Source organism: Pseudorca crassidens, chromosome 12 (genome assembly GCF_039906515.1).
Source record: "Pseudorca crassidens isolate mPseCra1 chromosome 12, mPseCra1.hap1, whole genome shotgun sequence".
Classification (NCBI taxonomy): Eukaryota; Metazoa; Chordata; class Mammalia; order Artiodactyla; family Delphinidae; genus Pseudorca; species Pseudorca crassidens.
In genome coordinates this window covers 64,186,098-64,211,666 of record NC_090307.1, presented here as the reverse complement: position 1 = coordinate 64,211,666, position 25,569 = coordinate 64,186,098, and the positions used below count along the sequence as shown (strand labels likewise).

At 40.8% G+C, this 25,569-nt stretch overlaps 1 protein-coding gene and 1 pseudogene across 4 annotated transcripts in view; one reads left to right on the top strand and one right to left on the bottom strand.

The window, feature by feature from the left end:
* PTPN2 (protein tyrosine phosphatase non-receptor type 2) overlaps window positions 1-24,757 on the top strand; it is a 76,307-nt gene extending 51,550 nt beyond the window's left edge. The window contains exons 5-11 of one of the 4 annotated variants that reach the window (XM_067699814.1): window positions 690-827; window positions 7,736-7,945; window positions 9,126-9,278; window positions 14,231-14,412; window positions 17,836-17,937; window positions 18,723-18,807; window positions 24,390-24,757. In XM_067699814.1, coding sequence (XP_067555915.1) covers window positions 690-827; window positions 7,736-7,945; window positions 9,126-9,278; window positions 14,231-14,412; window positions 17,836-17,937; window positions 18,723-18,807; window positions 24,390-24,452 — 933 coding nt within the window. In that variant the 3' untranslated portion in view covers window positions 24,453-24,757. Of the gene's footprint in view, window positions 1-689; window positions 828-7,735; window positions 7,946-9,125; window positions 9,279-14,230; window positions 14,413-17,835; window positions 17,938-18,722; window positions 18,808-21,935 lie in introns of all 4 variants that reach the window. The other 3 variants (XM_067699813.1, XM_067699815.1, XM_067699816.1) reach the window with 3 other exon arrangements.
* Window positions 16,782-17,408, bottom strand: LOC137203505 (prefoldin subunit 4 pseudogene; annotated as a pseudogene).
* Window positions 24,758-25,569: the final 812 nt, after the last annotated feature.

The window sequence follows — 25,569 nt, the reverse complement described above, 5'->3', positions numbered from 1 at the left end:
AAATGGCCATATTTTACAAGGATGTTTTTCTGGTGTTTTTTCCTAATGAAATGACTCTAGCTCACCTTACCTCAGCCTGCTGGCCTCATAATTTGGCTTTTGGGAAGATGTTTTTATTGTCATAAATACAAATTCCATGTCAATAGTTCTGCCAAAAGGTAACAACTCTAGGTAAAGGGAGCTTATCTTCTAATTCTTTCCCCGACTTAATTTTAGTAAATAGGTATGTAATGTTATTTCTAGATATGTAGTAGTATTTAGTAGCAGATTAACGGGTATTTATGGAAAATACTTGTAAAATAAAGCCTTTTCAATACTGTTTGAAGGTAAGATTCTTGTAAGAGTTTGATATTTATAGAAAAATAGTGTGAATGCCAGTATGATGATAAAATATACATTACCCTGCTTTAGAAATGACTAATTGATTTTCATTTTATGAACATGATATCTGTTTATGGGTTTTTTTTTAGTGTATAAGTTAGAGGAACATTTTACAAACCTGCTTTTGTAAGATGTCAATCTTATTAAAATACATTAAACATCAAACGTAGTGTGACTGTTCTTAGATTTGGGTACTTGAAAAATATATAGCGTGTGTGTGGTTTGTTTTCCTTTCCAGCTTTTTATGGTTTCATTATGTCTATAAACTAAAAAAAGTCATATGCATTAACCTAAATTCTTAAATTTAGGTTAAATGTGCACAGTACTGGCCGACAAAGGATGACCGAGAGATGCTGTTTAAGGAAACAGGCTTCAGTGTGAAGTTCCTGTCGGAAGACGTGAAGTCCTATTATACAGTCCATCTGCTGCAGTTAGGAAACACCAATGTAAGACTTTTCATGCCCAAACTATGGGGCTTTATATGATGATTTTAAGGATTATTCCTTGTTCTTAGATATGAAGTTTGCGGCAGTCCATTCATTTCAATAATAACCTATAATAGTGTACAGCCATAACCTTTTCCTTATAGATTTTGTTCCTATATGTGGTAGCTCTCTGAGGACTCTCAAGAAACCTTAGAAACTAAGAATTTTAAAGTTCAGGTAAATATTTGAGGATTCAGAATAACTTACTAAAATTAGTCGGGGATTAAGAGAGAGGGCTTTAGAATCAGGCCAACCTGGATTCACATCCAGCTCTGCTACTTAGTGTATCTGCTCCCAGACCTCCTGAAGTCTGTCCTCTTCTGTGGGATGGAGATGGTGGTGCCTCCCTCTCAGGGCCGTTGTGGGGTCGGGTGAGGGTGTGTGTGCAGAGGCACTAACACAGACCAGGTACCCTGTAAACGCCAGCTCTGATACTTACTACTGTTGAGAGTGTTGTTAATTCAAGGGATTAGTCACACGGAAATTTGTCTTTATTGAACTGGTGAAAATGGTGAAGTAAATTTACCATATGGTCTCAAGAACATTTACTTGGATTTTTTTCCAGAAATATAAGACTCGTTCCTGGTACTTGGTTGAGATACAGGTACAGGGTGGGTTGTGAGCCTGCTGTTGTCAGGCTGAAGATTGAGATACTTCTCCCCTCTTCCCACTTACCTGTTTGCCTTCTTTGGTTCGTAATTAGAATAACTAGAAAATATGAAATAAGAGTGATTCTGAGATGCTCTCAGAAACTAGAAAAACTACAAAATAGGAAAATGTTTGCCCAAAAATGGCTTCAGGAATGTATCTAGTCTAAAGTGAGATACTGTTTTAGTTAACTATTAAGTGAATTGAGTGATTAACATGTGATCATTAACCAAAAAAAAAAAAGCTTTGTAGTGAAGGGAGATATATACACTTTTTAGATATGCAGAAGTACCTTTTATGGTTGATCTCCTGAAACACCTCTCTGTTTTTTATTACGTACTATAAGTACAGATGTGTGCCGAGTGCTTCGGGCCAGGTCCAGCTTCCATGACTTTCATAGCTAAGCTTATTATGGGATCTCTTAGGTCATCCAGGGAGGAGGCTTCTTTATGAATCTCCTCACTGTATTTATTTTGCACCAGTGATTCCAAACATACATACAAACATACATACATTTGCATGTATCTTAAGCTGCATTGAAATACATCAGCTACTACTTGGTTCTGGGTTGTCCAGTGCTAATTCCCAGAAACAGAGCTGCGTTTCCATAAAGTTCTCATGGGTCTTGGAATCATCTTCTCATGGTGTTTACTGATCCCAGGTACCTCCTCTGCTTGTGGCATTAAAATTGATTTAGAAGGAGGTGGGCATAGGTGTTTTTCTCTGTCCTGAGCATTGATTACACCTCAAATAATAAGATAGAATAACTTTTGTATTTTCTTTATCACTTTGCAAAGTATTTTCACATATGTATCATTTGTCCTACAGTCTTCCTAAAATGTGGACAGAGTAAATATTCTTAATATCCCTGGTTTTCATACTTAAAAAAAAATAACCTGAAAATCCATGAGGTTAATGGATTTTTTTCCATAAATAGATTACTCAGTTAATAAGTGATAAACCAGAACTCAAATCCAGATCTCCTAACTTCTAATGAGATGGGACCAAGTCTTTTGAAAAAGATGCTGATTGTTGTAAAGGAAGATCCTTGGTTCTAAAGTTTCTGAAGTTGAGGCCGCCCTGGGAGCAGGCCAACCCCTACGTTTTAATTGCTGGCAATTGTGTGATTTCTTACTGACCTGGGTTCAGAGTACACCATAATTAAATAGCAACAGTTTATGTTCTATTTTACAATCTTTAGTAAAAGCTAGGAGTGTTAGAAGAATAAAGTAGCGTTTCAGTAGGAGACACAGAATTGCATTTGGTTAAGTATTTAGACTCAGGAACCACGTGGCCTGAGTTTAAATCCGAGCTCTACCACTCCTGGCTGTGTGACTGGTCCCATTATTTAACCTCTGTGCCTCCGTTTTCTCATCTGCAAAACGAGGATGATGATGCACCTGCCTTGTAGGGTTGTTACGATGATCGAGTGAATTAATGCTCTGACAGTGCCTCAGACTCAGTGTGGGGTCTCCTGTTGTCAGCGGCTCCCTTGGAGTTGGGAAGGGCTGCAGGAGCCAGGGCAGTGGAGGACGCGCTGCAGGAGAGAAGGTGATAATGAAGTAGGGGAGGGACAGCCGGCCTCACCTGCAGGTCTGGGTGGAGGTTCCTGAGTTTCAGAGGACCAGGTTGCTTCTAAAGGAGTCTGGCTGTGCCTTTTAACAGATCTGGGGCCAGAGCTGCCTCCTGTCAGGCCCTGCTCCATAGAGACTTCATGTCTGGTGGGCAGTAAAGCACCATCTGCCCTTTCCAGCGTCGTGATGAGAGCTCAGAGTTTGAACTTCTGGCCCCACGTGAAGAGATTCCATGTCTGCTTTTAAAAGGGGCCTTGTGGCTTAAGCTATGAAGATAGTTTTGAGGGGCTTTTAAAATCCCAGGTCATCTGGAGAACTTGTCTTTTGGGCTTTTCTGTTTAGTTGGCCTTCACCATTTTCAGTAGTGTCCTCGACCAGCTTTATGTGTATCAAGTTCCAGGAAGGCTGTTTTCATGCTGAGTTCTGTTTCTCTGCCTCTAGATTTGCCCAGAGCAGGGTTAGATGCCACCTGGGTGTCCTCCTCTCCTGTCTGTTTATGTCCTGTGCACTCTTCTGTCCAGCTTGTGCCCATTTCTCACTTCGGTCACTTAATGTACCTGTGATGCATTCACTCCTAACAGCTAGGATCTTCTTACGCTTCTCTTCATAATTTAAATTTTACCATTTCCCAGCTTGTGCAGCACTTGCGCATGTGTACATTTTGACACCATAACAAGGTTTTCAGCTCCCCATGGGCAGGGTCCTTACCTGTTGCCCTTGTACCCCCTCTGCATTTGCACCAAGTACCCTGTTCTCCACCCCACACCTGAGTGCTTGTCCTGAAACACGGCTTGGTCCTTCCACCGGGGTCTGGGAAGCCCTTCCGTGGCCAGTACAGGAGTCCCCGGCCGGCCCGCGCCTTGCCTCTCCCGACCATGCCTTGGGCGTTGCCCTGCCCCCTGCTTAGAACCCAAGCCCCTTGCCCCCTGCCCTGGTGCTCTCCTCCCCTCCCCACCTGGGAGTTCCGGTCATCTTCCAGAGTGAGTTATGGTGACCACGTATTTAACACGGCCGGTACGGGATCCTGCAGGAGCTGGTGAGGGACTGGACTAGGGCAGTGACCTCAAGGGAGGCGGGGTCGACAAGCTTGCTTCTCTCCAGGTGGAGCGGAAACACAGGTGAGGAGGTTGGAAATGTGGAGAGGTTACAGTTGATGGGAGCGGATCAGGGGCCGCGGTAAAGGCAGCAGCGAGTGTGTCATTTTGTCAGAGATCACCGCATCTCTTCACATGCCACCACGTGCAGGTGTTGCCTTGTTTACCCTTCACAGCAGCCTTGTGAGATCAGTACTTTCTTAAACCCCATTTACAGGTGACGGAACTGGGGCTTGTGAAATTCTTGGAAACAATCTTGCTACCTTCTTTCTGTGCCTAAAGTGTGAAAATTGGGCCTGGGGCTGTAGAGCTGTATAGATTTTTAAGTAATAATTAGAACATTTATAGTCTTACTCATATTGATAACAATTATAGTTAACTTGTATTTGAATGGCTCTAGACAGCGCACACTTAAATTACCCCCAGGCTCTCAGCTCTTGTACCTACTCAGCTCATAGTTTAGCTTCCTGGCCTCCATGGACCATGAGCTTGTCATCTGATTCAAAGACGTTACATTTAAAATTCTTCAAATAAATGTAAATGAGATTTTGCCCTAAGAAGAATGGTGAACTGCTGACATCTTTGTGCAGAGGGTGGTGTCCATGATGTAGTGCCTTATGGAGAAAACTGGGCAGGTGTGTGCAGACTGGCTGGAGTGGGGTGTGAGGGGTGGCAGTGAGAAGGGACGGAGCTGACTGGTTGTCACAGCAGGACTGAGGGGCTTGGTGACCGAGCAGGAGGGAAGGGTGAGTCTGCTGTTTGAAACTAGGAGTTTGTCAGAAACTGTAGAGTCTAAATGTAGAGACTGTTTGGAATAAAGATGAATTTTGTTTTAGCTCTGTATGCTTTGGAACCCTTTCCCCCCATTCTCGTTTTTTTTCCAGCATGAAAAAGAGGGAAAAGGTATCCAATCGTTCATATAAACTTTTTTTTTCCTTGCGGTACGCGGGCCTCTCCCGCTGTGGAGCACAGACTCCGGACGCGCAGGCTCAGCGGCCATGGCTCATGGGCCTAGCCGCTCCGCGGCACGTGGGATCTTCCCGGACCGGGGCACGAACCCGTGTCCCCTGCATCAGCAGATGAACTCTCAACCACTGCGCCACCAGGGAAGCCCCATATAAACTTTTTTTTATACCAGAATAGTAAACATATGGATCTTATTACTTCTGTGGCCCTTTGGGAATTATGTGATTTTTGTGAGCTAAGTTTTTTGAATCTTGTTTCAGTAGGAGTGAATTAATACAAAATTAACCTCTAAGAAGTTCTTTAGTCTGGTCCTACACGGAAGAAAAAGATGGATTTTCAAAAATCTATTCATGAGAAAGACTGTATTATAACAGTGGTGAGCATTTCCGGAAACTGGCTTTGAGCATCCCAGACAGTGTGACCTGAATTTGAAAGAAATAAAGAGGCCACTAGTCTTGAGCCAAAACCATATAAGCAAGTAGTTGCCCAGGATTGTGGGGTAACTGTAGGTTTTGGGCCAGGAGGCGATGCATAGTTGAACCTACACTGTATAGGCCACACCCTAGGGAACACTTCCCTGGGAGCAGGGCCCTGGCACCACCCCTCCTAGGCCTGGGACCTCCAGCAGGTCCACCTGGACCTGGCTGAGGCCCATGTGGACCAGGGCTGGGCCTCTGTGCATGGTCAGCACAGCGTGGTGACTGAGGACTGCAGCAGGGCTGCTGTCGGGGGAGAGGGTTAAAGACACCCACTGGAATCTGAGGCCCCATTTAAAGGAAGATGCGGTTGAGCTAACTGTGTGCCTGGGCTGATGGAGGAAAGGACTTAGGACCCCAGTCCTGTGTGGGTATCAGATGGCTGCCATTTACGGTTTTCTAGAAGGAAGCTACAGTTTAGCCTCCTTAATTTGGAATGTTTTAAGCACTGTTTTTACATACAGTAAGATACAATCTTTTTGATGTATAGGTCTGAGTTTTGACAGTGCATTCGTGTCACCACCTGCCCAGTCAAGATAAAGAACAGTTCTGTCACCATTCCCTAGATACACACACGCATGCATGCGCATGCGCACGTTCCTCATGCTGCCTGTGTACAGTCAGCCCGGCCCCACTCTCAGCTCCTGGCTACCACTGGGCTGGTTTCAATTCCTATAATTTTGTCTTTTCCATGCTGTCATGTAAATGGAATCATACAGTATACAGCCTTTAGAGTCTGTTGCTTTCACTTAGCATAATTAATTTGGAATTTAAAAGGAAGTGTTTTGAATTTTAATAATCGCAATGAGCATTTTAATTAGTAATAGGAAATCTTCTAGTGCCTTCAGTGTACTGAGAACCTATGGATCACAGTGTACTTGGAATTATGAAAGCTGGATGTCAAGAAAAATTAGTCACTAAATGCGTATAATTAAAAATTTTTTTTAACTTCTGCACTGTACTTTATCAGTGCTGTACCTCATATAACTGAGTCTGGGACTTAGGAGTCTTAATCTGTACTGAAAAAAGGGAAATATTGTTTTTAAAAAAAGAAAGCTAAGTTTAATTTTGTAAATTTGTATTGAAAGGTAGATGCTGTAAAAGTAACCGTTAAAAAAATCAGGGTTTTTTATGCTGCTTCTGTGGCTCCTTCTTCCAAAATAGTCCTGTAATTAAAGCTGAAACATTGTGCAAAGATGTGTTAGCGGTTGCCGCTCCCTCTGTGAATGAAGAGCAGAAGGCAGAGAAGTGCTTCTGGGGGCAGAGGGCCTTTGGCAAAAGCCAAGGAACGTTTTCATAATGAGTTAGTCAGAAATAAAGGTCGTTGAGAATGTCCAGGAAGTGGTGGTGAGTGCCAGGCAGGCTTTACAAGACAGGAAACACTTAGCATGTTGGTAAATCATGTTCGCACATCAGCAAAGCCGTGTCAGCAGTTCTAGGATTGGAAATTGTTACCATGGGGAAAAGCAGCAATTAGGAGAGCAATTTCAGTTAAAAATGTAAAGATTGTTTCTTTAAATTAATTCTTGAGTTGTTCCTCTGTGCCTGGATAGCAGAATCTAAAAGATAACTCATATAATGGGGAACATTATATTTTTTAAAACTTTGAAATTCTTAAAAAAGAAACCATTAAAGAATGTAAAATTAAACTGGTAGAGATTTAAAAAAATAGAATAGAATCCACTCATCATGATGTATGAATTAAAGAAAATCCTGGCAGCATGTATGGTGCAGGTCAGTGGTTGGGAACCCAAGTGCTGCTCTAATCCTGCCTCTGCCATTTTCTGATGTGTGACCTTGGGTGCATTACTTAACCCTTCGCCTCAGTTTTCTCATCTGGAAAATAGGTTTTAATAGGATTGTTGTATGGGTTGAGTTAATACATAAAAAGCCTAGAACATGCTTATAAAATAATAAGTGTTACAGAAGTGTTAGTTATTATTAATATATTCCAAATTCTCCTAAAGAAAATCTTCCCATACTTGTGTATGTGATTATCAAAAACCAAATGAAAAATCATGGTACATTACACAAAACACATCTTTCTGCAGTAGACTGTTAAAAGAAAAAACTCAGAACTAACATTTCCCCCCTTGATTTTCACTTTTTAGAGTGGTGAAACCAGAACAATATCTCACTTTCATTATACTACCTGGCCAGATTTCGGAGTCCCTGAATCACCAGCTTCATTTCTCAATTTCTTATTTAAAGTGCGAGAGTCTGGCTCTTTGAATCCTGAACACGGGCCTGCGGTGATCCACTGTAGTGCCGGCATCGGGCGGTCAGGCACCTTTTCTCTGGTGGACACTTGTCTTGTTCTGGTAAGTGACCTCGTTTCAGTCTTCTGTACCTTTTTATTGTTTCCACTGGCAGAAGTAAGCTCGACTGTCAGGATCCCAGAACTGTGTTTTTCAAACTTGAACTTCTGCCTTCTTTTAGAAAAACCAAAAACTCTCATTCACATCTTTTCAGCTGCCTCTTGCTGTGACTGGTGGGGCTGCATCCAAGATAATTCTAGAGCTCTCGAAGGAGACTTTTCCTGGTAGCTTGTTACCTAAATGATGGGTCCTCTCCCCCGCCCTTCTTATTTTTCAAACATCAGTTGGTAGATAATATTGAATTCTTTCTTGCCTTAGTTTCCTTATTTACAAACTGCAGAGAGTGAGAGTCTCCTCCCAGGACTGTCATAAGAATTAAGTGGATGAGTGCATTTAGAACACTTTCTAAGCCCTCGGTGAGTGTGGGTTTTAATATCATTCGCTGAGGTTCCTGTTGTGCCTGAGGGCTGTGTTCTTTCTCCACCAGCCTTCCCAGCCCCAGCCTGGGTACCGGCCTGTGCCTTTCCTCCCTTTAGGTTGATGGGAGGGTATCTTAGCACGTCTACTGTGTTACCACTCTGCCTAATATCCTATACTTCAGTCAAAAGCGGCTTGTTATGTTAACTTTGACGTGTTTAAGAACTCTAAGCATCTGTTCTGTTAATGGTAAATACTAAAACTGGATCGTGTGTTTCCCTGTTCCCTGCCAAATTTAACTTCAACAGCTGTTCTCTTTTCTGGTTGGGGTGGGGGTGTGTGGATCCAGCCCCAGCTGGTGCAGCGGCCCCACGGTGTCCTTGTGGGTCTGGCTGTTTCCGCCTTTCTGCTCCAGCACCCTCAAGTGGCTGCCACACACAGACGTGAAGGCGCCAAACGAAAAGATTTACTCCTGCCAAGACGTTCTTAAAAAAGAAAGGCACTAATCTCGATGTATTTATCCTTACATTAAGCCAGAATGGGCCATAAATCCTCCCTTCGACCAACCACTAGCCAGAGTGAATGAGATTCCTGTTGGTTGGAGCCAGCTGTGAGTTAGCTGAAGGGCCAGGAGTCCTCCCTCTGCTGCCTGGATGGGGCAGACGGGCAACCTGTCCTAACTTGCTCTTAGCGGTTTTCCTGTACTACTGCTCTTTCCTGGACTCCTAACAACAAAAGGCTTGAATAATGTTTACCTTTCTTGCAGATGGAAAAAGGAGACAATATTAATATTAAACAACTGTTACTGAATATGAGAAAATACCGAATGGGGCTGATTCAGACACCAGATCAACTCAGATTTTCATACATGACTATAATAGAAGGAGCAAAGTTTATAAAGGGAGATTCAAGTATACAGGTAAACTGTGTATCAAATACGATTTGCATCACATAGCTGCACTCTGTTTATGCATGTGTCTTCTCCCTTCCTTCCAAAAAAGCATGTTTACATTAATGTGGTGAATCCAGCTGGCCCCTAAGATTGTAAAATGTATGCCCCCCTCCTCCTGTGTACCTCAGCCTCATGTTAAATCCTGCCTGTTACTCAGAAGCCCGAGTGGGGACACAATTTCATTAAAGAAAGTAAGGTTCCTTGTAAAGGAGGGTTTAAGCATTTCATCATTAAAATAACCAGAAAATTTAGCTACTTTTGCCCCATTAAAAACCTGATCTGGAGTTATACAAGAACACTTAGTTTATATCATAGGTATTTCATCTTTTATAACAATGAGCAAGCAACTTGAGTACTTGCAGCAAACGTAATGAAATTTCAGGAGAATGTTATTTTTCTCTGGTTGGTGGCTGTATTCTCATGAAGGTATTTTTATTCCACATTTGTAAAAGCTAAGTTAAAAGACTGATTATCAGAAATCTGTGTTTATGTACTAACGTAACATGTGAAATAGAAACAGAAGTAACAACAGACACCCGTTTCTTGTCTGAACTGATCATATGGAATTGGACATAAGCAGGTGGAATTCTTTATTTTTCTCTTACATGAACCATTTGCTTCCTCTTTAGCTTCTGTGATTACTAGCCAAAGCAGGAATATTCTGAATAAGCTCTCCTTTATAACTGAGATCACACCATCTGTCAAGATGGAATGAGATATAAGTAGTTAAGTGTTGTATGGATTACACAGACATTTAAATATTCTTAAGAAATTTTATTTATCAGCTGACTTTTTTGTTCTGATCATTGGTGTTATTTTAACTATTCAAGACAATCTATTGTATTTATCAATAAAAATTTTAAGTTTTATTTAAAAGGTTCCCCCCCAAATCTTTAGCATTATAGAATATTTTTTTTTAATTAATTAGATTATTTATTTATTTATTTTTGGCTGCGTTGGGTCTTCGTTGCTGCGCCTGGGCTTTCTCTAGTTGCGGCAAGCCGGGGCTACTCTTCTTTGGGCTTTTCATTGCGGTGGCTTCTCTGTTGCAGAGCACGGGCTCTAGGCGCACGGGCTTCAGTAGTTGTGGCACGTAGGTTCAGTAGTTGTGGCTCACGGGCTTAGTTGCTCCGAGGCATGTGGGATCTTCCCAGACCAGGGCTTGAACCCGTGTCCCCTGCATTGGCAGGTGGATTTTTAACCACTGCGCCACCAAGGAAGCCCTCTAAAGAATAATTTTTAATGAAGAGAAACGTCAGTCTGTGAAGTGCTTGGTATGTGAAGATTAAGCCCATGAAGCACGAGACCCTCTTCCGACGTTACCTCAGATGTTCAGGATTAGGAACAGGTCTCTCTTTAATCTCGGCTTGTGTCTGCCAGTTTACATGCAGAGGTTTTCCCCACACACTTCTGTTGCTTCCTTGCTAATTTCCTGGCTGTTCTTACAGACTAACTCTATGGAATGTGTGCTGTCCTTTGGATACTATCCCTTGCTCCACCTTAATGTTTTTTCAAGTTTTGTTCCTTTAGTTTTAGAATATATATGTGCTTCCTGTGCAGATCGTTTTCCCCACAGAGGTGAGTTTTATGGACGGGCTTTTGTGTGGTCCCTATTGTTGTGACAGTGCAGTTTGTGGCTCGGAAGAACTTTTTCTCCCCCAGTTTATCTGGTGCGGTGTGGCCATCAGATCTCTGACTCAGCACCTTTATCCCTCATTCAGACAGACCCAGGCGTCCTCTGCCTCCGTCCAGATGGGATGTTGGAAATGTCTGTATTTTTCAAGTGCTCAGGATCAGAAAGCCTGTTACCCTTTCGGAGGGCTCAGTTTCCACAGAAATGATCTTAGCAAGGCTCTAATAATTTATATGGTGCTGTGAAATTTTTAAAATTTTAGATAATTGATTAGTACATATTGAGTATAAAAGAATTCAGAGAATGTGAAAGTACATCATTTACAAAGTAGAAGTCCTCGCTAACTCACCCCCCAAATATGTAACCATTGAGGCCTGTGTGTATTCTTCCAGGACTGCGTGTTTATGCATATGGGCTTGTTTATTTTATGTAGATATTTTCTCCTTCTGGAACCCTGCTGTCTAATGCTGGAGCCACGTGTTCTGTTGAGTGTTGAGATGTAGCCAGTCTGAATCAAGTTCTGCTTAAAGTATAAGATGTACAAATATAGGGAGAAAAAGTATAAAATATCTCAATAATTAAAAAAATGTTGATTATATGTTCAAATAACAATATTTTTAAATGTTGAATTAAATAAAACATCTTGTCAAAATTCATCTTTTTTTAAAACGTGGCTGTTAGACATTTTTAAAGTTATATATGTGGCTCGCATTACATTTCATTGGACAGTGCTATACTAGAACCTTAGCTTAGACCAGAAGTCTCAGAGAAATAAATTTCCCTGAAATCTTAAATCATAAAACTTTATTGTTACAAAGATCTAGAGTTACTTTGTTAATGTGGATACCCCAAACTGCATGACTCTGTCCCATGTCCCAAAAAGTGTCTCATAGGACATACAAGGATGTGATAGGCAGTTTATGGACTTGTCTTTCTCTCCATACATCTGCCTCCTCCCCTTTGCCTCTGATTTTTGGGGAAAATTAATATTTGTAAGAAGAAAGAAGGAAGCTTTTCGAGTGTGAGTTGATGGCAGTGGGGTGAGGGATGCCATCTTTCCAGAAGCACCCATGCTGTGTAAGCTTCATCTCTGGTTCTTTTTCCTAAAGGGGGCCTCTGTCTTCACCTTCAGTCTTAATCTAGATTTACGGGATACAAGTGGTGTTTTCATTATTGGCTACAGTTTCATGTTAGTTTTCCTGTGAAGATTTCTGGCATATGTGGATTTAAAATGATTTAGAACCTGCCAGGACAAAGAAGAGCTGTTAATATTCACATCTAAAGTGACTGTTGGGCTTCCCTGGTGGCGCAGTGGTTGAGAGTCCGCCTGCCGATGATACAGGGGACACGGGTTCGTGCCCCGGTCCGGGAAGATCCCACATGCTGCGGAGTGGCTGGGCCCATGAGCCATGGCCGCTGAGCCTGCACGTCCGGAGCCTGTGCTCCGCAACAGGAGAGGCCACAACAGTGAGAGGCCTGCGTACCACAAATAAAAAATAAAGTGACTGTTATCTGAAACCAGTAACTGTGTTTGTGATGATAATCACATATAATACACAACTAATAAAGTTATAAGTAAATATATACTTTTAACAAATTACAGTGGGTTTCGAGTTTAAATACATCACTTTACAGCTCCTTCGAGGGGCTTTCTTCAGTGAGAAATGGGGGTGGGGTTGCGGATGGTGTGGGGGCATTGGTCTCTGAGTGCGGTTCAGCTGAGTGTGCAGTCGGGGGAGGTGAGCAGCCCCGTCTGCTCCAAATGGGAGCCGGGGGCAGTGCTGGGTCCCCGGCCTCGCGGTCGGCAGCACCGGCAGCACCGCCGAGGCAGGTGAGCCTGGAGCCTGCTTGCCGGGTGTGTCACAGGGGAGGCAAAGTTGAGTGAGTTTGCTGCCCAGAGACCTGGCAAAATGACATGGCCCTTTGTTTTTTCTTTTTAAAATTCACTAGCATTAAATCTCTCTTTCTCCCCCACCCTCCTGCTGACTCTTCTTGTTGACAGATTCTGGATTTGTTGCATATTCTGGGAAGTGGTCCAGTAAGACTTGGTTTTTGGCATCATCTTGTTTATTGACATTGTTGAGTTTTGTCCAAGTATAAGGCCAAGTTGCTGTAACTAGATCTCAATGAAGAATTGACCAGCATGCATTCTGGAGACAGTTAACATTTTTGTTGGATACTTAAACTATCTGGTGTCTGACACTGATGATTATTTCCGAGATACAGAGCCTTGTGAGGAGTTCAAATTCCGACTCTGCTACTCGTTAGCTGTCATCTCATTAGTAACAACAAGTCCCAAGGCAGGTGACAGTCCTGTTTCATTGGAGGAAGATAGGCTGTCTCTTCATCTTGGTCTGAATCCTGCCTGATCTGAAGTCCAGGCGTGCTGAGGAGTCTTCCCAACCCAGTGTCCAGCCAACTGCCTGGGCTGCTGGTGTACCTGGTGGGGACAGTCAACTTGAAGGCCTCTGGCACTGCAGGAACCTGCTGGGAGGTCTCACCATTGGTTCTCTGCTAAACTGGACAGTGGCAATGAGCAGGGCACACTGGGTCACGTTCAAGGGCCATCTTGGTCACTTTTCCAGAGGCACATGCCTCTGGATTAGGAGACGGCACAATCTGACTTTGGCGAAGATCTTCTTACTAAGACCAATATTTTGGTGAGGTCAAAGTCACTACATTTTATTAAGATTATTGTATTCAACTACATACTGATGTGCATCAATATTAAATGCTTTATTATTGGGACTTCCCTGGTGGCGCAGTGGTTCAGAATCCTCCTGCTAAAGCAGGGGACACGGGTTCAAGCCCTGGTCTGGGAGGATCCCACGTGCCGCAGAGCAGCTAAGCCCGTGCGCCACAACTACTGAGCCTGTGCTCTAGAGCCCACGAGTCACAACTTCTGAGCCCACGTGCCACAACTACTGAAACCCGTGTGCCTAGAGCCTGTGCTCCACAACAAGAGAAACCACTGCGTTGAGAAGCCCATGCACCACAACGAAGAGTAGCCCCCACTCACCGCAACTAGAGAAAGCCCACGTGCAGCAATGAAGACCCAACGCAACTAAGATAGATAGATTTATTAAAAATGCTTTATTATTATTAAATATTCAACTTAAAATAGACGTAGCTAGAAGTGGTATGACAAAACACGTTTTTCTTTTTCATTCATATGTTAGCATCACAGGGTTTTCTTAAGTTAAATACAGAATTTCAGTTTCATAAATTTTATTTAAGAAAAGTCAAAACTTTAGTGTTTGCATTTGTTTCTCATTTCCCTACTTAGAAACGGTGGAAAGAACTTTCTAAGGAAGATGTATGTACTGTTTTTGATCATTCATCAACCAAAATAATGACTGAAAAATACAACGGAAACAGGATAGGCCTAGAAGAAGAAAAACTGACAAGTGACAGGTATACAGGACTGTCCTCTAAAATGCAAGATACTCTGGAGGAAAACAGCGAGAGGTAAGGTTACTGCAATAACAATGCTTGAAAAGAGAGACTTTTATTTTAATAAGTTCTGTGGATGGGAACTAATATATAGACCCTTAGTGTATTGAATTAATGTAACTATTTATTTATTACTTAAGGGCATTTAAGTAGTATGTAATGACATCATTGATCTCAAAGAAGCTAATACTTAAAGACGGAAACCTGTTGGAAAATGGTTTAACACAACACTTATTGAGTGTAAGAGTTAGTATAATTAGATGCTAAAATGTGTAGTATGATGCAGAAAACAGAGTATGAATACCTGCCATTTGTACAGTTATATAGCGTTCACGCTACTGTTACAATGTAATTGATAATATGCCTTTAATACCATTATGAAATAATTAAGTGAATATTTCAGCTTAATTCTGTTATTGGAAGAAAAAAATATTTTTCAAAAAAAAATCACATAAAATGCCCTATACTTTTTGAGTTTTGAATCCATATGAATGTGTAAACTCTTCAAGTTTTTAAATTTGAAAAATTACGTTTCTCAGGCTCCAAATATCTCACACATTACGAAGCTGGTGTCCTGAGGTGTGAGTCTCTCAGAAAAGTGAATGAGCTCTTTTACTCCCTCTCTTCAATATCTCTGAAAGACTTTTTTTCTTTTCTTTTTGTCAGATATGCTTTTTCTTGTGGAAAATTTTATGCTGTAGTCATATTTGTTACAGTGGGATCTTGGGATGTGCTGTGAAAATCGTTAAGGTCTCCTATACATTATAGCTTCAGTTCTGTATTTCCCCAATATAAAAATTGCCTGAAATTTTATAAAAGGTAGCGTATTACAGTACATAGTAAGTTGCTATATATCATATTGAAGAGTTTATTATGACTTAGCAGTGCTACTCCTTGTGTGTGGCTTCAGTGGTTTAGACTACAAGTTAAAGCATAAAGTTGTTTCTTCTTCTACGTTAGATTTACTAGTTTTAAGTCAGGAAATAATACTGGGAGCTCTGTATCCTTTTATATATTTTATATATGTTTTGCCTGATCTTGACTACAGTGTAATTTGTTTTATTGGAAGGTACACACATACTTGTTATAGTGAATTTTCAGTCTAGAGAGTGAATTCTGAGTAATAATTTTTGCAAGTCATTGTAGGAAGTATTCAGGTAGAGTTCACACAGCCAGAGATACCTGTGTGTGTGATAAGTTAAAGTGAAAAAGACATTAGGAAGACTGCAAAGCATATGGATATGAGCAAAATATAGTCCCCAGGTTGCTAATACACTTAAGAGACAAAACGAGAACCCAGACGAGAAACATAAATTATTTACTATAAATGAAATGCCGTAGGATGAGAATAGAAGGGCTCTAGAGGGTGAGAGAACCAGAGAGAAGAGGTTTCTTAGTTTAGAAGGAAACAAACTTGGAGAACAGCAAAAAAGAAAAACATTTGGGCAAGAACGAGGTTGTACATGGCAGGAGAACACGTGCTCTTGTCTCTTGGGTGTGTGACTAGGAGTGGGATTGCTGGGCCACACGTGGCCACTCCGTGTTGAGCATTTTTTGGCCAGTTTTCTAAGCGGCTGCATCACTTCACCTTCCCACTAGCGATGTCTGAAGGTGCCAATATTCCCACGTAATTTAACGTTGATAAAATAATCTGATATGTAGTCCATATTCAGAGTTCTCTAATTATAAAAAAAAATCCACCTTAAAGCTTTACAGAAAATAACTGTACTGAGATATAATTTACATACCATAGAGTTCACAAAATTTAGAGCGTACAGTTTACTGGATTGAGTATATGTACAGAGTTTTGTGGCCATCGCCATAATGTAATTTTGGAACATTTTTATGATCCCAGTCTATAACTATTTAAAAAAATAATTCAAGATCTGATCCAGGATCATGCATTGTATTTGGTTGATGTGGTTCTTTAGTCTCCTTTAACCTGGGACTGTCCACCACCTTTAGTTTTCCCCCGTTGCTGGACATTGCAGCTTATAGATGAGTTGCCTTTTAGGATGCCTCACAATCTGGATTCCTCTGATTGTTTTTCACTATTAGATATAGGTTAAACATTTGGGCCAGGAAAAAAGCTGCCTCTTAATGTAGTAGATGCTGAAAAGGCACTCAAGATTTTTAATCAAGCCATACCATCAGAGCTGTGCTTCAGAATAATTACTGGGGTGTATTTACTCTGAAGGCATGGAAACTGGTTAGGCTTTTGCTGTAATATAAGCAGTAAGTGAAAAGAGGAGATGGATTTTGTGAGATTTTTTTTTTTATTAACTGATTTTAATAACATGACATAAAACCCTTACACTTTATATAATTGTTATGCAAAATACATAGATGAATACGGTCTTCTTTTAAAAACATAAATAAGCAAGATGTGAAAATAGGCAAGTTTCCATTAAATAAGTGAAAAAAATTTTAAAGTTTTGCTTTCCATATCATTTGGTGTTATAAAATGTTTAGCTTTCATCAGCTTCAGGGTTTGTGTTGCTCCCCAATTTTTCATATAACTGAACTCTCAAATCTGCTAGCACCCACTGAATTGATTCCACTCTGGATGGTAAGGCGTCAGTTTCTTCTTGCAAGTTTTTCTTTCCTTCTTCTAGCATTTCTCATGTTTCTTCTTGAGAATGGCTAATGAAAACATCACCAGTCTGATGAGGTGTCATTAAGCGGTCCTCGTCTGCAAGCATGATGTCCTAACAAGCATCTTCTAAGTTTGGGAGTTGTTTCTTTTTTACTTCTGTTTCTTCCTTCAGCTCTGTGATTCTGCTTGTATTCCATGCAAATCTGTATGTCTTTTGTTGATTTGCAAAAGTAGCATTGACATCTTCTGCTGCTGTCTTCTTCATGGTGGCCGCCATCTTAGGCTTGTGAGATTTTTTTCAAGGGAAAAAAATAGTAGTTTTCATGTTGCCTTCAGCCATTCTTTGTGTTGTTCCAGGACCATGGTCCCAGAGTCAAAGAGCTTCCTTTGGAACAAAAATTCTGTATTGAATAGGAAAATGGGAGCTAGAAAAGGGATGGGCAGACAGCAGTAGGCACTCGCACAGCAGAATATTCAAGGAAATGTTGAGTATAGGGGCCTTTGTGAAAAATCAAATATGAGCTCCAAAGGGGATCAGATACCTGGGGACCCTCTGTCTTCCCTCTCCTGCTGGCTGGCTAGCAAAGAAAGAAAAAATACTGATACCATGCTTCTTTTCAGGTCCTACTAAAAATATTCATTTACATAAAACTGTACGAGCAATTGTCATTGAATTACCTGAGTGCATCTCTGGACCATTTAGAGTATTGAAGCTTTTCCCCTTTTTGTTCCAGAGTCTGAATGAGTTGAGAAGTGGGGTGGAGTGGGCGGGGGGCGGGGGGGCTGTGCTCTGCCTGCGTGGTTGAGCCCAGCCCTGCTGATGTGCTCTTGTTTGTTGACAGTGCTCTGCGGAAGCGCCTTCGGGAGGACAGGAAAGCCAGCACAGCTCAGAAGGTGCAGCAGATGAAGCAGAGGCTGAACGAGACCGAACGAAAAAGGAAAAGGTGGTTATATTGGCAACCTATTCTCACTAAGATGGGGTTTGTGTCCGTCATTTTGGTTGGCGCTTTTGTTGGCTGGACACTGTTTTTTCAACAAAATGCCCTATAAATAATTTTGCCCCGCAAGCTTCAGCACTGGTAGCTGACAGTGTTGCGTGAATCACAGGGGTTCATCTGTTAGCAAACTCCTCAGACACCAGACGGTGCAGTTGACTAGACACCCACAGAGAATTGGGGTGTGCAGTCACCTCAGCACCCCCAAGGCGCTGCCCACACTGTACCCGCTCCCTAAAATAAAGACTTGAATGCTTCTTAAGAACTGGTACATTTTCAACTGTATTCATACATGTTAAGTGTTTCACCTGACCAGACTGAGAAGTCCTTTATCATGAGGATTCGTTTTTGGAGGCTGTCTGGATTTTAACCTGCACTTGATATAAGCAATAAATATTGTGGTTTTATGGACATTATTACTGGAAAGAAAATGACCTTTAAGTAATGTGTGTAATGTATAAATGTACTTGTTCACATGGGCATCAACATTTTATATTCTTAACCATTGCAGGGTAAATATATTTTATAAGTACCTATTTAATCTTACTTTTGTAGTTAAATGTACTTTTTAAAAGCTCAATTTGAAAAAAATCTGTTACCACAAAAAAATAATAAAGTGTATGTTGATTCAATTGTACTGGATACATTTTCCTAAAGAAAAGTTTGATATGAGCAGGTAGAACTCTGAATAAGCAATTTTTACTATATATTTGCATTTCTTTTATGTTTTACAGTTTTCCCAATTTTAAAAAGAAAAAGAAACAAAAATTTTCTCTAAAAGTAACTTTGAAGGAAAATTCTCCTTACTGGCGTAGTCAGGTAACAGTTGGTCAAGACTTTGTAAAGAAACTGGTTTCTGTAAAGCCCATTATTAATACTGTTTATTTTTCAGGAAAATTTCAATGTAATTACCCTAATTTATAATTGGGGTAAACCATAATTTAGGAAATAAAAATAACAAGCAGCATTTTATCATCCATGATTTCAGTTTATTAGACTGAAGTTTTGCAGTAAAAACTTTTTTAAGTTCTTTCTACTTCAATAAATAGTATAATGATGTTCAAACCTACACTGTCCCTTTAACTTCTTAATGGGTATTTTTAGAGCATATTGTTTAATGGATCTAACTGCTCATTTGAGTGCTAGCTTTCTTCAGATTGTAACATTCCTTTCAGTGTTTAACTTGTTTTACTTTAAATAGTTGTTATAAATTTATCTGCTGAAATAATGAAATCACATTATTTCAGTGGTTTTCAAACTTTGCTTGTTGGATTTCTAAGGGGTCACCAGGAGGTGGTAGGAAGGACCCCAAGCTGCCAACCTTTACTTCCAGCAGATAAAGTAGGCTGTCTCTGCTTTATCCACTTTACATACTAGGTACTATTGCTGCACGAGGTTTAATTATTTTCAGCGGGCAGTGATCATTTAAACAACAGTTTGAAAACCTTCGGTATAGATAGACTTTTTAATTGGTTCGAATAGCCTTCTCGAGTGGGTTGAGTTATGCTGAGAGTATGAGAGCAGGACACAGGTGGTGCTGTGTGTAGAGGACAGTTTGTGTCACATGTGCCCACGCCCTGCTCAGCACCACTGTGTCGTGTAACCTTTATATGGAAGGAGGTAAGAAGGATGTTGCTGTGTCTGCCTGCATCACCCCTGTGTTCAGGCACCATGACCCTTACATTTTAGGTCGTTATTGGTTTAAAATCTTTCTTTCCAATTTGCTGTGGTTTATCTTTGCTAAAATACAGTATATTACTCTGCAAGTCAAATACAGGTAGACCTATTCAGTACCAACCGTGGGTCGCCTTGCTTTCAATAAAAGGCAAAGACTTTATGGGAAACACAAGCTGATAATGATACCCTTGTCCCCGGGCAGGGTGGACGTGCTTCGTGGGGCTCAGTGCTTCAGCTTTGCTCTTTGCTTCCCGTCCTTCTGGAGGTGTTTGCCATAATGTATTTTATTATTATTTTTTTTTTGCCATAATGTATTTTTAAAATCACATCCGGTGATTTTTAAGTGTCCGGTGTAGCAGACACTTGTTGATAAACTTCTGCTGCTGCAAACGTTAGTCATCTTTCCTCTTCCAAGCACATCCCTGAGGAGAGCATGTTAATTTTTACCAGGGATTGTGTTTTTGGTGGGTGCCCTATACTAATTACTGAAAATGCGTGGCCACGTGCCTGACCTTTATTAAAGAAGGCATCTAGTCAGAGGGGCAGGCCAGGCGGGGTCCTGCCCTCAGGGAACAGCAGAGGAGTCGGCAACCACGGTGGGTGTGCATCTTCCCAGAACTTGTGTCTGTAGGTCTTCGTGATGTTTTCTAATTAGAACAGATGCTGAAAATCAGTTGTACGGTTTGACTTCGATGAGGTGCTGGTATTTTCTTAATAAAAAAGCCAGAAGGTTTATTATTTTTAAGAAAGACTATCTGGATTAATACCTAGTTCATTTGTGTTTGTATGTGCTCCTGCCGATAAACGGACAGCACCCCTGATTCAGCACTGTCTTTTCTGGCTGTACCAATGGGCTCCATACTCATTTCCACGTGCAGCGAAGCATTTTATGCCATCCTACTACTGATTTTTATCTATGCTTGCATGTGTAGAATATCTACAAATACATATTTAGTGCCTCCATATTTAGTTTATCCATATGTAGCATAAAAATGTTGTAAAAGTGCATAGAGAACTTTGGTAATGTACAGACCACTTCCATGTTTAGATGTTTTATATATTTGCTCAGTCCTTATCCTCTTCTATATTTTTGGTCCATTTCATTATGTATTAGTATTTCTACCAAGGAATGAAAAAAAAAAGAGAAAGGAAGTTAAAAAGTTGATTTTTTTTTAAATAACAGGTGCATCAGAGGAAGGAATTGTGACCTTAAGTTAATTTTATGTACACTTGTGTGTGTCCCCTTTGTTTCAAATAAACTAGAATTGATGGTTTGAATAAAAAAAATACATACTGGTTTAAAAAGTAGTTTCTGGCATGGAGCAGTCCTCCAGCTTCTGTATCAATTCCGTCTTTGCTTTCAGCGTCCTTGACACTGATGGTTGTTCCCACTTAGAGGTCATTTCCGTGGTGCCGGGCATTGTGCTGGGGCTTCCCACGTGTTCTCCTGGTAACCTCACAACAAGCCCATGCAGCAGGTGGTGGTGTTGCTGAGCCAGAGTCAGCCTGAGACTTGACCTTTCTACCTTCTCTCTTGTTGACTCTCATGTAGAGTGTATTTTAGAATTAAATTCTCAAAGAAAGATTTAACTTCTGAAAGTCGTTCCCCTCTTAGAAAAATATCTCTGACTAGATTCTGTGTGAACAGACACAGGCTAGAACCTGATTATGTTAGAAATATTTTATTGACCGTTGTATACTCTCTTTTAGTGAGTACATTTCCAGAGTGACTGCCTGGTTATTGTACAGATTTTAAAATCTAGTCTGCCTTGATTTTTACTTTCAGACACGAGTCTTACAGAGACTTTTAAAATGCAGTATATTGTAAGCCTAATGCCATTATGTCTATCATCCGTTTCTCCCAGGCAAGATTCTAAGAATCACACCTTCCGTCAGCACTGACTTATTTCTGGTTCCAGCAGGTCCCTGTGGGTTTGTTAGTGGGGTAGAAAGCGTGGACAAGGGCGGGGTGGCTGAGGTTAGGACTCCCATGTCCATCCCCTGCTGGAGCTGAGTGCCTGGCAGGGATGGCGTGTTCTGGGCTCCCATTTCTACATCACAGCTATTCAAGTCTCTCTTACTTTAGGAAACCCTTGTTTGGCGTTGACTTATCTAGATGGTAGTCATCTTATAAATAAAGTTTTGAAAAACAGAAATTCAGTATTTTTTCACATAATAAAATTAAGTTCTTTTGACTTAAAATACAGGTCTTGGTCGTCCCCTGGATGATTTATTCTGGAGTTGACCTGTGTCTTTCATCTTTTCCCTAGTTCATTGGTTTGGATTTGATTCCATCTTTCCTTGTATCTGTCTTCAAAGCACTGTTTCTGGGACAGCAGCACCCACAGCCCCTACAACAGCAGATAAGTTAGAAATGCCAGGTGTCCTCTTGTTCTGCTGAATGTGGATGAGTGATGTCATGTTGCAGAGTACTGCCCCGGCTAAGCAGTGACTCAGCCCGAGGGGCTTTTAGTTGGGTCGAGCGATTGTCTTTATCAGTAACAACCTGACAATGAGAATTCTCAAACGCCGTGACCGTCTCTGTGCAGTCCAGTGGCAGAATGAAAAATCCAATCATTGGTACTCTTTCTGTTTGGGTTTTATAATTTAGAGTGGAATACGGGAATTTTAGGATTTAGGGAGGATATTACTTGCAGAGTCTACTTTAATACTATTGTCTGGTTTTCCATCACATGGTATATTGGGGGAGCTATAAGGAGAATGGAATGGGAATTTTTTTCTTTATGGAGACCATTTTTTAAAGAAAAGCATCAATTCTTTATTGTTGCTCTAATTTGGCATAGATTTTTTAGACATATGATGATGTTGATATTTCAGATTACTACTATAAAAAACCTGAAGTTATTTTGAGTTTGGTGAATTCGGCATTTTCCCACTGGGTAAATTGATGTTGTCTGTAAGGCAGTGAGTGCCTTGCTCACCGCAGAGAAGTGTGTGGGACTCTTTTCAGTAAAGCAAGGATGAGTGTCCGGTGGCAGGAACTACTTCGGTGTGGAGCCAGCCCCTGTCAAGACCTTTTAGTTGTTCTAAGGGGTAGTTCATCCTTGCTGAGTGTGTCTTTAACACACTGCTGGGGAGGCAACACCTGCCGGTTCTGCCAGTCAGTAGATACACCTCTCCAAGGTGCATCCTGTTACCCGATTTTCAGACGAGAAAACTGAGTCAAAGAATAAGTAACTTGCCCAAGGTTGTACATCTAGATCATGACAGAGCTGAGATTTGAACTCCAGTCTGTAGAATCCCAGTAACTCCAGGCCTCGCGCTTTCCCATTATGTCACACGCAACCTGTTTTTATGGAATATTTAAATGGAAAAGCATTAGACAGCTACTGTTACCCATTAAAATCCAAAATAACCCTCTTTTTATTTTTTAAGTGAAACAAATCAAAGTTTTCCCCTCCAAAAAATTTTGTGGAACAGTTTGAACTACCACTGAGCCAGAGTAATACTGGAACATCAGAGCACTCTCTAAACCAAAACATTATTTCATTCACTCTGACTGGATCAGTTCCTTGGTTTTAACAAGGGGACTTCTGAAGGTGTGGGAAACACATGCATATTTTGCAGCACTCAGGGTCAGTCAGAAGCTCCTTTCCTCACATCAGCCACTTTGGTTCAGGCTTCTCAGGTCCCTGCAAGAAGCACCTGTGGCAGTTTCTGTGACCACAGGCACCTAACAAGAATGCTTCCTTGGTGTCTGGACATTTCTCTGTCAGTGCTGGAAATGAGACACCAAGGAGCCAGCAGTCAGGAAGAAGCCAACTCGTAGTATTGGGGGTTTTGACTAAATGTTTTGGATAAATGTGTGGGTGTGGTTTATATCTCCTATTTATACACGTGGAGGCACAATAATGACAAGTATTTAGATCTGGGGTTTTTTTTTTTGTCAGAGCAAGGGAAGTTGAGGGGAAATACCAGTTACCACCTCAGAAGTTCAACTATTTGCAAATATTGTGAAATAACATTAAAAACTCACCTGCCCTTAAATTAGTTGTTTATTTCATCTCTCTATCACTTGTTTAAACTCTCATTTATCTTTACTTTTTGGCATTAAAGTACAATAAATCTATCAATTATTTTATGTCTGTGTTTTCTTTTAATACTTAAATCATGTCACTTCAGTTCTGTATTTCTGTGATCATTAGTATTACCCTTCAGGACAAAAAGCATGCTGCTAACAGTCCGTGAGTTAAGGATATAAGCCAACTTTATGTTCATACATTACATTCATAATATTTTTAGCAGTATGATACAGTGGAGGTCCAAATTGGATTAGACTTTTGCATTGAATTCCAAAGTATTGGTAAGTCTAGCACATACCATAAAATCTTGCTAAACTGTTGTGGGTACTTTTTTTTTTTAACTGTCTGTCTGTCAGTATAGCTCACATGGAGGTCATTTCTTGAGTAATACAGGATGACCTAAAAAAATTCATAGTTGTTAATTCTTGTAAAAGAGTGAGAGTTACGGTGCTTTAACATGAGTCTACCTCACACCACCAATTCTGTTTGAAAATCAAGCACATAAGCAGTTTTACCAAGGTAACAGCAAAGCACTCAGTGTGATTGAGTGTGATGTGTTGGAATGTTTTTTGGTTGCCTTTTTAGTTCATTGTTAGTCCTTTTATGTTTGTGTGTATCTGTGTATGTCTGTGTGTTTGGTAAATATGAATTGAATAGATGACTTCTTATTTTATATTTTAGGCCAAGATTGACAGACACCTAAATATTCATGACTTGAGAATATTCTGCAGCTATAAATTTTGAACCATTGATGTGCAAAGCAAGACCTGGAGCCCACTCCGGAAACTAAGTGAGGCTTGATAAGCCTGTAGATTGCCTCACATTTGTCTGTTTACAAAGTAAACCTTACATCCAGGGAACGAAGAGCACCACCAGCAGAAGACTTTGCAGAGCCCTTTCATTTGATGCATTGTTAAGTTTTTTAATGCGTGTGTGAAATGTAGAGAGATGTAAAAGAAATAAATTAGGAAAGACTACTTTGTATTGTACTGCCATTCCTACTGTATTTTTATACTTTTTGGCAGCATTAAATATTTTTCTTAAATAGACTGTGTTGGTTTGTGTGCATTATCTTAGGACAGCTCTGCTTCAAATAATGAATGTTTTCCTAAGGGTTTGCTCTCAAGTTTTTATAACTAGCAACTGACATTTCAATTGAAATTGATTCAAAACATTGGCCCCTTGGTTTTTTAAGATGTTTATTTAGTTACCCTATCAATATAGGTTAGGTGAATGCAACAAAAGAAAAGTTATAATATCCCTTTTGTTACCTGGAAAAATATTAATATGGATAATGGTATTAAATCAATTTTAGATAAGGACAGCAATTCAGTGCGGTTTTTTTTTTTTTTTTTAGTGGTACACGGGCCTCTCACTGTTGTGGCCTCTCCCGTTGCGGAGCACAGGCTCCGGACGCGCAGGCTCAGCGGCCAGCTCCGCGGCATGTGGGATCTTCCCAGACCAGGGCATGAACCCGTGTCGCCTGCATCGGCAGGCGGACTCTCAACCACTGCGCCACCAGGGAAGCCCCCTCAGTGCAGTTTTTAAATCACAGTGTTACTCTGTCCTTGGAGGTTGTGCTTTCCCCAAACACCGCCTGTTGTAAAGAGACCAAAGGTTCCTTCCTGCGGCGGCATTTGGCCTCTTGACTGTCTAATTTCCCGACCATGTGCTTGGTTTGGGCTCTGAATCCACTCAGTCCTCAGTCCTGGTGATACTCATCCAGAGACACTCACGTCTACGTCATGTAGCATCACCGTAATGTGTGACAACTCACTGTTGTTTTTGTTTTGACAACTGTGAAAGTTTTGTAACACCGTTCATTGAATAATCTATATCATCTTTAACAAATTTAATGACT